The 13,876-nt window shown below is 49.1% G+C and overlaps 1 protein-coding gene across 2 annotated transcripts in view; it reads left to right on the top strand.

Annotated features, from left to right (window-relative positions):
* The first annotated feature begins 3,223 nt into the window (after positions 1–3,223).
* Positions 3,224–13,876, top strand: part of Capn2 (calpain 2) — a 50,194-nt gene continuing 39,541 nt past the window's right edge. Inside the window, exons 1-2 of one of the 2 annotated variants that reach the window (XM_029558993.1) lie at positions 3,224–3,837; positions 8,725–8,794. In XM_029558993.1, coding sequence (XP_029414853.1) covers positions 3,601–3,837; positions 8,725–8,794 — 307 coding nt within the window. In that variant the 5' untranslated portion in view covers positions 3,224–3,600. The remainder of the gene's footprint in view (positions 3,838–8,724; positions 8,795–13,876) is intronic. The other variant, XM_029558994.1, reaches the window with a different exon arrangement.

The raw sequence follows: 13,876 nt of genomic DNA, 5'->3' as shown, positions 1-13,876 counted from the left end.
CTCTCTCTCTCGTGTGTGTGTGTGTGTGTGTGTGTGTGTGTGTGTTGGATACTCCAGCTGCTTCTGACTCACCCTCTGTCCCTCAGGGCTGGATGATGCATTGATGCATGCAGGAGGTTTTCCGAGGTGGTCACCACCCAGGGAGTGTGGGTCTGTCTGTGTCCCTGTGTGTTTCCCTGACAGGGATCATGTGACCACAGAAAGAGGAGATAAGATCATGAGAAGAACTTAGTGAAATGTAAAGAGCAGTGTTGACTCAAGTCAGAAACTGGTCCTTGTCCAGCTGGTGAGGTCAATATGTGCGTTTGCAAATCAGTTGCAGAGTCTTTGGCCAGCCTGGGGCCTTTAGGGAGCAGAGTCCTGTGCACACAGTTGGCTAGGTCAACTGCCCTGCCAGGATGCACCATAGAGGATATGAACTGGACCGGAAGAGGAAGCTCTGGGTGAGCCAGGATTGCAACCACGCAAAGCTTTGGACTTGGTGGCAGTGACGGGTGTAGACTGCCCAGGCAGTTCTTACTAAAATGATCAGGGAGGGGGACTGGCCTCCAGCTGCTGGGGAGGAGGCCCTTTTTCCAGCAGGTAGACAAACTTCAACCAAACCAAGTGGACAAATTTTCCCCTCAAGAGCCCGGAGCCCAGAAGAAATCAGGGTGGGGCCAAGGGAAACCAGACAGTGGAACAAATAAATAGCTTCCAGGAAAGGGCAATCTCTCTGTTGTTCTCATCTGTGAAGTTTCAGAAACCATTGCACTAGAAATCAGTGAGCTACAAATGACTGCATGTGATATCCCCAACTCTTTCAATGGTTAAAAAAAACAGAGCCTAGGGCTGAAGAGATGGCTCAGCAGTTAGAAGCACTGACTGCTCTTGCAAAGGACCTGGGTTCAGTTCCCAGCACCCATATGGCAGCTAACAACCATTTATTATAACTCCAGTTACAGGGGCTATGACATCCTCTTCTGGCCCCTGCAGGCATTACATGACACAGGTGCGCTGACATAATTACAGGCAAAGTACTCCTACACATATAATAAAAATAAATAAATAGATTAAACAAACAAACAACAGAGCCTGGTGGCAAAGTGGTTACCATCATCAGGCAGCATGCCCAGAGCTGAAAACAAGATGGAGGATGTCAAATAAAAACATTTCCAATGTAGAACAGGAAAGGCTCCATTCAAAAGAAAGACTCTGACAACGGGGAAAAGGATCCCATCCCTGGACTCTGTAGGCATCTCGGCTTTTCCACAGTGGAGGAAGGCAAGCAGTGCTAAGCTGCAGCTTTAGAAGGAAAGCTGGGCAGACTCTGGGAAATGAGTACTGGGGCCAGGCAGAGAAACCATGTGGCTGTGTTCAGCCAGTTCCTGGGAGAAGCGGATGAAGGTAGGCTGGGGCTTCATGTGTAGGAGTTCAGGCCTGAGGGAGGACAGAAAGACTCCCTGAGCGAAGTCTGAGAAAGTGAAGCAGAGGGTCAGCCGTGGGCAACAGTGGACACCCGGTCAAAGACAAGAACAGAGAGTGGAGGGTGCCGATAACTCTCTTTTGAGGTCAATATTTTTTAAAGATAAAATTGTGACTATAGTATTGACATAAAATGGACACATTTTAAAAGATTTTATTTAACAAACACAAATGACGCAGCCAGGCAGGTGTTTTCAGAACAAAGAAAAAGTCAAAGCAGCACATATTCATGTGCAGGGAAGAATATTGAAAGGACTAAAGGGACCAACCCCAGCTTCTCCACAGGGGGAAAGGCTAGAGTCTTCCAGGGAACAGTGTTCATTTACATATCCGTAGATATTTCAAGTTACTACAGTTACTTGGAGTTACAAACTAACTCTTAAACAATGGAAGGTCAAGGGAGACAACCTGGAGGGAAGTTCCAATTCAGGATTTCTCAGCATGGGCATAGTGACACATCAGACTACATTGTACTTGTAATGTTTGTTTTCTAGAGAGCTGCTCTGAACCTCATGAGATACTCTGGTTGCATCCCGGGCTTCCAGTAGATATCAGGAGCACCCATCCCTTGGCTGTGATGACGTAAAGAATGTCTGCAGAAGTCAAAAGTTCTTTTGGAAGGCTGGAGAGCAGCACACTTACTGCTCTTAGAGAGAACCAGGGGTCAGCTTCCCAGCAGCCACATGGCTGCTAACAACCATTTGTGACTCCAGTTCCAGGTGATCTGATGGCCTCTAATGGCCTCCATGGGGTTCTGCCAGTACGTGGTTCACATATACTCACACAAGCACACACACATACTCATAAAAATAAATATGTAAATTTAAAGTCCCTTTGGAATATATGGAGACAGAATTGCCCCTAGCTGTAAATGATGCATAGTTCTACACTGAAAGGAACATTCTTCCCTTTCAGCATAGGGAAAGCAGGAAGCAAGCCCTCCCAGTGTGCATGCGCACGTGCACCCACACTTCTCTGAAAGTGAGCTACAAGTCAGAAACTCTCCCTTCAAAAGAGAGGTTGCATTGGCCATGGATATGGGATTCTAGTCTTAAAAAAAATTATGTATATGATTGTTTTGCTTGCATGTATGTAAGTGCACTCATGTCATGCAATGCCCACAGAGGCCAGAAGAGAGCATCCAAATCCCCTAGAACTGGAGTTACAGATAGTTGTTAGCCATCATGTGGATGCTGAGAACTGAACCTGGATCTTCGGCAAGAGCAGTCAGTGCTCTTAACTGCTGAGCCATCTCTCCAACCCTGGGACTTTATTCTAAATGTTCTTTCAATAGTAACTCAATTAATCCTACTAGTTCCAGTATAGGTTTGCCTCCACGCAATAGTTGAGAGCTACACATACTAAAAGCATTTGTTTACTTGAAATTCAAATTCAGCTCCCACGACTGGCTTTTGACAAATTGCACAACCCTACTGCTGCGCAAGTCCAGTAACTGCAGAGGACCCCAGCGGTTCCGAAGCCCTACTCTGCCTGAGACTGAGTCACACGGGGTTACATCATTTAGCCTCTAATGAGGCTCAATTTTCTCGTCTGTAAGATGGGTACAGGGGCAGCCGCTCCTTAAAGAATTGCGGTGGAGTAAACGCATGCGCATGGCCAGAGCCTGCAGAGCCTTTTGGGGGATGCACCGGGCGAGTGGCAGCTGCGTAGGTTTGTGCGCTCACTCCCTCATCCGCTACTGACTCACGCTGTTTCCTGGACAGTCACCGTTGGGTTTCGCCCGGCCTTCCTCCCCACGAGGTGGGAAGCCATCCACCCGACTGGAGTTTGAGCCCCAATATTTTGGCATCCCAGCTTGCTAGGGTCCAGCGCGGCGGGACCGCCATCCCGGCCGCCGGCCGCAGGTGGCAGCATCGGGCCCGCGGTCCTTCTCCGTCCGGCCTGCGCGGTGCAGTGTCTCTGGCTGGCGGCGTCTAGGGCCAGCGCCGAGCAGGCCGGGAGCAGTGGCGGAGGCCACACCCCGCGGCCCGGGCGCTTCCCGCCGGTGAATCATCGCCCGAAGCTGCGGCTCCGCAGTCCGCTGCAGCGCCCCGGGCCTGGCCGCGCCCCAGCCGAGCGCAGCGCGCCTGACTCCGCACCCCGCACCCTGCGCATTGCGCCTGCCGGGCGGGTACCATGGCGGGCATCGCAGCCAAGCTGGCCAAGGACCGCGAGGCGGCCGAGGGGCTGGGGTCGCACGAAAGAGCGGTCAAGTATCTCAACCAGGACTACGAGACGCTGCGGAACGAGTGCCTGGAGGCCGGGGCGCTCTTCCAGGATCCCTCCTTCCCCGCCCTCCCGTCGTCTCTGGGCTTCAAGGAGTTGGGGCCCTACTCCAGCAAAACTCGGGGCATCGAGTGGAAGCGGCCCACGGTAGGGAGCACTGGGGGCCGGGCGGGGCCGAGGTGACCTGGAAGGGTGCTGGGGGGCCAGCTGTCACCCAGGATCCCAGGACCCCAAATCCCACTAGCAGGCCTCCTTCAGCTTCACAAATACCCAGAGGATGCCTGGAGGCTGGGGTGGAACTTTTATTGAACTCCCGTGGTGAGATGGTGGGAGGGAACCTGTGTCCCTGGAAAAGGAGGGTGGGAGGCGATATCCTAGTAGGGTAGAAGGCTCCAGCTCCTGCGGGGTCTTCTTTGGGGACTGGGAGTCCACGGCTTGGCTGGCTGACTGCACGGTGGTCGCAGGCAGCTCTGGTGGTTAGATTTACCCAGCTTAGGTTCTTGTTTATTTTGAGAAGTGCAGCTAGCAAAATCTCTTCTGTGATCTTTGCCCGGGTAACTTAACAAAGGACTGAAAAAAGCTTGCTCTTCTGCTGGCCCACGGTCCTCACCTGTGACCCTCTGGGCCCCTCCAAATGCCTGTGCCCCGCCCATCAGGGGCTCTGCCCTCCTGTCCTCCCGGCTTTGGGACAACTACTGCTCCCAGTCGCGCTGCTGGCTCTCATCCCACGGCTGCCTCACCAGACTTTCCTACTATGCCTAGAGCAGGCCTCCCGGGGAAATCTAAATACTTGCAGATTCCAGTTAGGACAGTGAGCATTCTTGTTGTGCTTCCATATCCTGGAACCTCCCAGACCACCGTATGTTACCCTGAATCCAGCACTTAGGTAGCAAGGACATCGGAAAGGTCCTTTGATGGCCTGAGATGTAGCTCATTTGGCAGAGCCCATGCCTAGCATGCATGATGCCTTGGGTTCAATCCCAAGCACTGCATAAAACCAAGAGCATGGTGCTGCATGTCCGTACTCCCAGCACGCAGGAGGTGGAGACAGGAAAATCAGAGGTTTGAAGCCAGGGGCCACTGAGATGGCTCAGTGGGTAAGGGCACTTACCACCAGGCATGATGACCTGAGTTCATCCCAGAGCCCACATGGAAAGAAAGAACCACTTTTGAAGTTGTCCTCTGACCCTTCACTTGCACTTTGAGACACACATACCCTCCACACACTAAATAAATACATACATAAATAAATGTAGTAGTGGTAATAGAAGTTCAAAGCCTCTGACCCTTCACTTGCACTTTGAGACACACATACCCTCCACACACTAAATACATACATAAATAAATGTAGTAGTGGTAATAGAAGTTCAAAGCTAGCCTTGGGTACTTAGTGACTTTGAGGCTAGCCTGGGTCACATGAGATCTCAAAGAAAAAAGGGACTGTAGAGCAGGACCCCGATGCCTGGGTGCTCATCCTTGCTAACTACTGGGTGACTTTGGTTGAGTCATTCACCGCTATCTTTTCCACACTTCTTCATCTGAAAGAAGAGATGATAAGCTGGGCATGATAATGAACACCTGTTATCCCAGCCATCAAGACACTACTATGTAGTAGCCTTGGCTACATAGTGAGTTTGAGGCCAACCTGGGTTACAATGTGAGACCCTGTCTCAAAATTAAATGAATATGATAAAAATAAAGGAAGGGGTGAATCCTTGCTGGCTTCCCTCTTGTCTATCACACCAAGTACAGCCACTCCAGTCTCAGTTCAGTTTCCTGGTTTGCTTTCACAAGGATGCCCCATTTTCTTTACTCACAGGCCTTCTCACCTGCCAGGCATGCCCTTTCCTGAGTCTGGCTCACTCAAATTCTTTGGGTCTTTGTCACGAGTTTCCTCCCCAAAGAGTCTTTCCTGACCTTTCTTAGCAGCCCTTCCCCACCCTGTTTTTCTCAGTCCTCTGCAGTTTCCTTCCCTGCATGTTCACCATCTCCCCCATCCTCCTGCTCAGCTGCAGGGAGCCTGTGTGTGCTGTTTGCCCATATCATATGCGTCACTCCCAGCGCTCACCTGGATTGTGTCCGTCACAGTTGTCACTCATTGATTCATCAGCATTTATGGAGTGCTTCTATGCCAGGCATTGTGAGACACCCAGGAACAACAACAACAAAAAAAGCCACTGTCTATTTGTAGTGAATGAACGAATGAACAAATGAACAAACGAACGAACGAATGAATGTGCAATTGTAATGAGCCTCAAATGACATTCTGGTTGGGCAGGTGATTCACAAACAAGAGAATGTGTTCACCTTATTTGTATATTATTTTACAATTTACTTTCAGTCCTGTTTTCATTTCTGTTGCTGTAATAAAACAACCTAACCAAAAGCAATTTAGGGGAGGAAAGGGTTTCTTGGCTTACAGTTTCAGGCTACACTCCATCACTGAGGGGAAGTCAAGGCAAGAACTTGAGCAGCTTGTCACATCACATCCATAGTCAAGAGCAGAGAAAATTGAGTTTCACACGCTGCCTCTTACTGCCCTCTTGCATCTAGCTTTCCCCTGTCCTATACACTCAGGACCCCCTGCCTAGGGAATGGTGCCACCTACAATAGACTGGGTCTTCCTACATCAATTAACAATCAAGACACATACCCCCAGACATCCCCAGAGGCCAACTGATCCGGATAATTCCTCAACTGAGACTCTTTTCTCAAGAGATTCTAGGTAGTGGGAAACTGACATTTCAAACCAACCATCAAACACACGCCTTCATTTATCCTTCCTACTCAGTGAGCATTTATTGAACACTTACTATTTGCTGGGGGTAGGAACCAGATTGCCACAAACACTAGAGTAATAAAACTGGAAGTGAAGCGTGTGTCCACTCATTTAAGAAGGATATTTGTAAAGGAGAGACACAGAGAGAAAGAGAGACAGAGTACAGTTTGATTTGAGAGGCTGTTCAGCTGAGAACAGCCCAAGAATGTATTAGAGGTTGAGTCACCAGAGAGGAAGGGATTAAAGATGACTGGGAGAAAGAGTGAAACAGCCCATGAGAAAGAGAGAGCAGGGCAGGGAGCTGGTTAACCCTAGGGTGGGGGGCTGGCAGCCCTTCCTGAAGAATGTCACAACACTGGCCAGAGAGGACTTCAGTGGAAAGGGGACAAAACAGAACAAGGCCACATCCACACGGGCCAGGGTCGGTTCAAGTCCACAGTGAGGAGAAGGCGAGCCTGTCCAAGGCTGGCATGGCAAAGCCTCCTAAAAACCAGAAGGGAAGGGGTAAGTGTTGATGTTGTCATTAGCAGGTATTTCCTCTAACCCTCAGAAGGGTCCCCTGTGAGTGGTATGATCTCTAAACCCTTTACACATGAAGAAACAGCCTTCAGAACCTCAAGTAACCTGCCTGCATCCTAGGTCCTATGCAGTAAGTGCCAGGGCCAGGATTCACATCAGGTTGTCAGAACCCCAGGCCCAAGCCCTCCTGGCCTTTCTTCTGCTACATCCATAGTGAATTCCACATTCCACAGGCTATGCCGGGTTAAGTCTCCTGAAGCATCTCTGGACTGTGAAGTCTGGACTTTGACTTCTCTAGAGGCCCCGAGGCAGTTTCTGAAGTATGATGGAAGACCCCTCTTGGGATAAGGGCCTCGTCTCTGATGATCAGTGCAAATCAGCATGATAAAGAGGCTCCTGGAAATGGGGAAATGGGCCCTGGCTGCTCCATCCCAGGATAAGTGCTTGGCTGGCAGACCACAGGCAAAGTTGGCCTCTATCTGAGCAGAAGCGCTTTCTCATTGTCCCTGCATCCCCCAGTCAGACAGATGGGGAGGCTGGAAGGGAGCATGCTCTGTGAGCAGGAGTATTGTTGGAAGCATCTCTGTCCTCTGAGCCAGGATGGCTGAGGCTAGACCCAGATCTCACCCAAGGAAGGCTCCCTCTGGATGGCGGAGCACCACCAAGGGACAAGGTTACTCTATGCAGATATGACACTCCTACAAACCAAGATCACTGAACCAAAAGCGGCTCATATTTGGGCTCTGACTTCCTCTGTGGCTTTAGGGTGGAGCTCTTCAGAATCAGGAAACAGGTCTAGAGGGCTGAACCCTTCAAGGCTGCCTTCCATTAGGGACCATCACCCCTGAGGTTTTAGCACTGAACAATGGAAGCAGAAAGAAGCACTGGAGACCAGTGAGTTAACATCCTGGTGCTCTCTACCACCAGTGAGCTGCTAAACTTTGAACAATCACTTTGCCTCTGGAGCTGTTTCCCTCCCATGTGAGAGGGCTGACACTGTCCTGAGTTCCCCAGAGGGCTATGTGAGATAAGGTTCCATGCACAGTGTCTGCCACACAGCAGGTACAGAGTAAATTTATTCTCCCTGTACCAGGCCTCCTTGAAAGAATTCAAGAGGGCTAGAACCAGTCCCTAAGCCCCAAGAAACTCCAAGAAGCATGCATGTTAGGAAGCCAGAAGAATACCAGTACAGACTTAGGTTCTCATTGGCAGGGTCCCAGATCTCTGGGACAGGACTCACAGGGGTGGGTGGAGATGGACTAGGCCTTAAGGAGGGTTCCTGGAGGGGGATGGCAAGGAGACTCAAAATATGAAACAGCGTGGGAAATGTGATGGTCAAAGGAGAAATGTCATGCAAGTCTAGTATTTGCATGCAGTCACAGTGGGGAGGGTATCAGAATGAGGGGCGTGGGGTGCTGGAGTTGGGAGGCTCTTGAGGCCTGCCAGAGGAAGCCCCTGGGAAACTGCATGATGAAGCAGGCTGCAGACAATTCAGAGTGTGTGGGGTGTGGGGCTCCATACCACCCACCTCCCATTCCTCACCCCCGTCTTCCCATTCTCCCATCCCTCCCCATCAGGGCCAGTGGAACAAGGTCAGAAGGACCTCGTGGCCCACAGCTCCAACCACAAAACTTCCCCCAGCGCTGAGCAGCGGTGGGGAGGAGGGACTGGAAGGAGCTGAGGCATCCTTTTTCCTGCATGCTGGGCTAACAGTGCACTGCGGGTCTCATTCCCAGGAGATCTGCACTGATCCTGAGTTCATCGTTGGAGGAGCCACCCGCACAGACATCTGCCAAGGAGCCCTGGGTAAGTGGTGGGGTCTGGAGCTGGCTGTGCAGTGTCACCTACAGTGTTTGTGGCATCCCTCCCCAGCTGTGTGGCAATTTTCATTTCCTAAAGCTCCCTGAATGTCTTGTCTCCTGGGGACATCCTGGGACAGTGACAATGCTAAGACAGAGGTTCTGTGTGACAATGCTAAGACAGAGGTTCTGTGAGGTCCAAGATAGGGAGACAGTGACTCAGTGTGAAGGAAGAGGAAACCCCAAGGCTTGGGGCTGAGAGGAGAGGAGAGGCGTTTGTTGGCAGCTCCTGTGGTAGTGCACAGGGGACGCAGTGTGGAATGTGCAGACAGTGGTAATGTTTCTGTAATTAAAACTAAACGGAGCAGTGGGATCAGGAGGCTGGAGACCTTGCTGTCCCAGGCTGAGCTCTGACTTGTGTCTAAGGTTTGGGACTCCTGGGTCCCCAGTTTCATTCTGAACTCCCCAGGCTTTTGTGAAGTCCCAGCAGGAGAATCCACTCTCAACTCTTCCTTATTCACAGTACACAGGGGCCTATCATTATTGGAGTGGATTATTTACTCTGATAAACCAGAAACCTGCCATCAGCCTTAACTGGTTCCCCAAGCAAGTCTATCAGTAACAAAACTGGTCATCTGGAATTTGTCATCTTTCCATGCCCACTTCCTAGAGTTTTTGATCTGAAAACAACTAATATTTCCTGAGCCAGACACAAAACCATGCTTGTACAATCTTTAAGATACCATGAACATTCTCAGTATATAAACGAGGCTGCTGAGGCCTAACGAAAGCCAGACCTGCTATACAGATGCATTTGGTCTGACCCCAGCATCAGTGTGTTTAGCCAATCTGGCATCCCTAGAAGGAATTTCACAGACAAAAAAATCACCCTGTGTAAGGGGTCAAGGCCTGTGCAAATTCTTGGGAAAGGGCAGCCTCTTCATAGAACAGGACCCAGGCTTCTTGGAGTACAGCTGGGTTAATGTGACTTTGGATGCCGAGTGCAGATTCCTGGGATGCTGGAAAGTTTTCTTACCTGCAGAGCCCCTCCCTCCAGTCTCTGCCCAGTCTCCCCAGGGGAAAAAAAAGCAGAGCAGGCATTCCAGGGCAACCAAGATGGGTGCTGCTCCAAGACCAGCCACTGGTTAGAGAAAAAGGAGATTATCAGGGTTAGAAGTTGAAGAAGACTTGACCGACCCTGGGGACTTTTAGAGGACCTAGGAAAGTGTGCCAGTTTCTGAACACTATTCCCAGACTAAACAACTCCTTCGAAAGTCTAACAATATCCTGAGGATCAAATTGCACATAACAAGTACCTAATCTAAGTCCTACTTAAATTCCACCAAACCATTTGGGAGGAGCCACAAGGCTTATGTTCCTGGGAGAAATTGCCCTCTCTATGCACAGGACTGAATAAAACCAAGGTGAAATGTAAACCTTCAAAAATGTTCTCAGTAACTGGTATAATTTCTAAAGTTTCTAAAGATGCTAGGTCAGCCCATTTTATTTTCTTGGCCTTTTATTCTGGAAGATTCTAGTGAGACTGGGGGGCAGTGAAAAGTGGTTTACTGAACTCTCACTCTGACTCTGGCATGGGGCATTTGGGCCCAAGGTCGTGAAGGGCATCCCCAAGTCCCAAAAGGCTCAGAAGTAGCAGGACAGGGGCTGTGGTAGTGACACGAGGCTCAGCAAGGAGGGAAACTCTGTGGTAGTGACACAAGGTTAAGCAATGTCAGGAGGTAGGGCCTGTGCCCCAGGCATCACTGGGGCCCTCAGTTTTCCCAGAATCCAGAAGGAAGCAAGATAAATGAGGTAACTTCAACACCTCCCCCAAGGTGTGGCATTTGACTCTCTAAAGCTCTTGCTGGGGCACATAGCTCAGTGGTAGAGTGCTTGACCAGCATGCACGAAAAAGGTTCAATCTTGATAGCAGCAAAAAACCAAAAAAATTTAAGTAAAGCTAAAACCGAAGTCGAAGTCGTTCCTTGTTCCTGATTAGCTAGCTGTTTCTCATTCCTTGTTCCAGAAAGTCAAATGGCATAAGGTCATCCTTTATCTCCCAGGCCAGTAATGAGTGTTGTCACCTGAGAAACAGTGTGACTTCAGCAGCACTGTTTTCTTTGCGTTATCACATGTAACTATCCCAAGTCCCAGGTAGATGTTTTCATGTCCACTATGCAGATACGAAAACTGAGGCAAAGTGAGGGGAGGGTCTGTGTAAGGCTGCACCCCTGGTAATTACCAGAGGAGAGAGCCTTTATATGACATTAGATCCTGAGCTCATTTCTTAATGCCACGTTGCCTCTGAATCCATGACGCTGAGCTCAGCAAGGACACTTCATTTTCCCCACGTGTGCTTTCCACCTCAATGCACACACTGACTCCATGAGCCTGGGTGGATGACATCCTCAGCCTGTGCGTGTCCCAACATCTGCAGCATTGACTGTGCTGCCCAGAAGTGGTTAATGCACACTCTCATCCACTTTCCCAGAAGCCCAGTTTCCAGGCTTCCTCAAATGGTTCAAACTGTGTGTTGCTCTGACCATGAGCCACCCACCTGCAGAAAAAAAAAAATCTGCAATTCTCAAGGAAGACTGGAAATGCAGGCTGAGCCTCAGCCAGGTTGGTTCTAGAGCCAAATGTGACTCTGTAACTGCTGGTGTTGGCCAAGCCTGTGCCCAGCAGGCCCTGACTTCCAATGCAGAGTATAAGATTTCCAGTACTATCACATCCCTATGCTGTCTAGACCCTTCAAGGTAGGCCACTCTGCCTCCATCTCTTTCTGGCCCCCAGAACACCTGCCAGGAGGTATTTAGTCACAAGCTGCCCTTCTCTACAGCCTCCTATTTAAACCCTCAGCAGAAAAGTAAAAGGAGCCATGCCAGTGGGCAACTGCCTCTGAGGTGGAATTTACAGCCTTGCACCCCCCACTACTTATGAGCCTGTATAATCTTGATTGGGTGAGTCATTCTATTTTATTTATGTGTATGAGTGTTTTGCCTACATGTATGTAAGTGCACCAATGTCTTGAAATGCCTGTGGAGGCCAGAAAGGGGTGTCGGATCCACTGGAACTAGAGTTATGGACCATTGTTAGCCATCATGTGAGTGTTGGGAACCAAACCTGGTCTTCTACAAGAGCAGTCATTGCTTTTAATCTCTGAGCCATCTCTCCAGCCCCTGTCACTCAACTTTTTTGAGCCTTAATTTCCCGTTCAGCTATATCATAATATAGAAAGTCCCCAATTTATAAATGTTCAACATCTTTTTTTGACTTTACAATGGTATGAAGGGCACATGCATTCAGCAGAAACCACATTTTGAATTTTGGTCTCCTCCTGGCTAATAACATGCAGTCCAATCTGTCACAAATGCAGGGCAGTTACAGTGAGCCAAAACTCCCAGTCAACCACATAATTATGAAGGAGCCAATCAGTAGTGTTCTGTTAGGCACTGGGTGATAGTAAATTACATAGGAGATACTGGACACTTGGTTATAAAATAGCCTTGTGTTGGGTGATTTTGCCCACCTGTAAGCTAGTGTGGGTGCTCTGGGGACATTTCAGGGAAGTTAGGTCATATATTCAATGCACTTTTTATGTAGGGTATGCTCAACTTACAGTAGCTTTCTTAGGAAGTGGTTTATGGTAGATGTCTTAGTTACTTTCCTGTGCTGTGATAAAATACCTTGTCAAAAGCAACTCAAGGGAGAGTTTATATTAACTCAGAGTTCAAGGTCCAGTCCATCATGGTGGGTGTGCTGGACAGCATTAGTGTCAACTTGACACACCTGGGTAGAGGGAGACCCGATTGGGGCATTTTCTTGATTTTTGAGTGATGTGGGAGGGCCCAGCCCACTGTGGGCAGTACCACCCCGGGCAGGTTGTTCTGTATTGTATAAGAAAGCAGGATGGAGCATGGGACAGGGGAGGAAGCCAGTAAGCAGTGTTCCTCCATCACCTCTGCTTCAGCTCCTGCCTCCAGGTTCCTGCCCTGAGTTCCTACCTTGGGCTCCCTCGGTGATGAACTGTGACCCAGGAGATGTAAGCCAAATAAACCTTTTCCTCCCCAAGTTTACCGGTATTGGTCAAAGTGTTTTGTCACAGCAATTGAAAGTAAACTAGAACAGAGGGGAAGTCAAGGCAGCAGGAATTTGAAGCTGCTGGTCACATGGCATCTACAACCAGGAACAGAGAGTGATGATCTGTGCTACTAACCAGCTCCCTGTCTCCACTTATACAGCCCAGGATCCCAGCCAGGGAATGGTGCCACCCACAGTGAACAGGTCTTCTACCTCAGTTAATGTAATCAGTATAAATGCCCACAGGCATGCCCAGAGGCCCGTCTCCCAAGTGATTCTAGATTCTTTCAAGCTGACAATTAGCAGTAATCATCCTAGTAAGTCAGGGAACATCTTGTGTCATGATAACACTCCCAAGGGCTAGATAAAAGTGAGATTAATGTACATACAGAGTTTGCACATCAGAGAAGCCTGAAGAAATTGAAGGGGAGATGGACGACCATGGAGTTCAGTGATATGAAAAGCTTTCACCAAATTGCAGAAAAGAAAGAGGATGGGGAAGGAAGAGAGGAAGGAGGATAAGGAAACACTCTGGATTAGAAATGTACAAAGCTCAGAATCCAAGGTGTGAGGGCTAAGGTGGGGGGGCACACCTGGATCCTGGGTGGCGGTACTCAGAAGATGGGAAAACATGGAGAGAAATAAACACAAAGGTGCAGGTCTTACTCTTCAGTTTTACATAAGTTGAAGTTTGAAAAAACTATTATTTTTTACTTTATTTTGTGTGTATGAGTGTATTGCCTGCATGTATGTAAGTGTATCTGTGTCATGTAATGCCCATAGTGGTCATAGAGGGCGTCAGATTCCCCTGGAACTGGAGTTACGGATGGTTGTTAGCCACCGTGTGGGTGCTGGGAATTGAACCCAGGTCCTCTGCAAGAGTAATTCGTGCTCTTAACCACTGAACCAACTCTCCATCCCCAGAATTGAACTTTTGAATGTTTTAAACAATTTTAAAATGATAGTTTTTAAATTAGTAAGTTAACTAATTTTTTTTAAAGAAAATTTC

The sequence above is a fragment of the Nannospalax galili genome, unplaced genomic scaffold (genome assembly GCF_000622305.1).
Source record: "Nannospalax galili isolate Female #2095 unplaced genomic scaffold, S.galili_v1.0 scaffold368, whole genome shotgun sequence".
In the NCBI taxonomy this organism is placed as follows: Eukaryota; Metazoa; Chordata; class Mammalia; order Rodentia; family Spalacidae; genus Nannospalax; species Nannospalax galili.
This window is presented reverse-complemented; position numbering and strand designations above follow the sequence as displayed.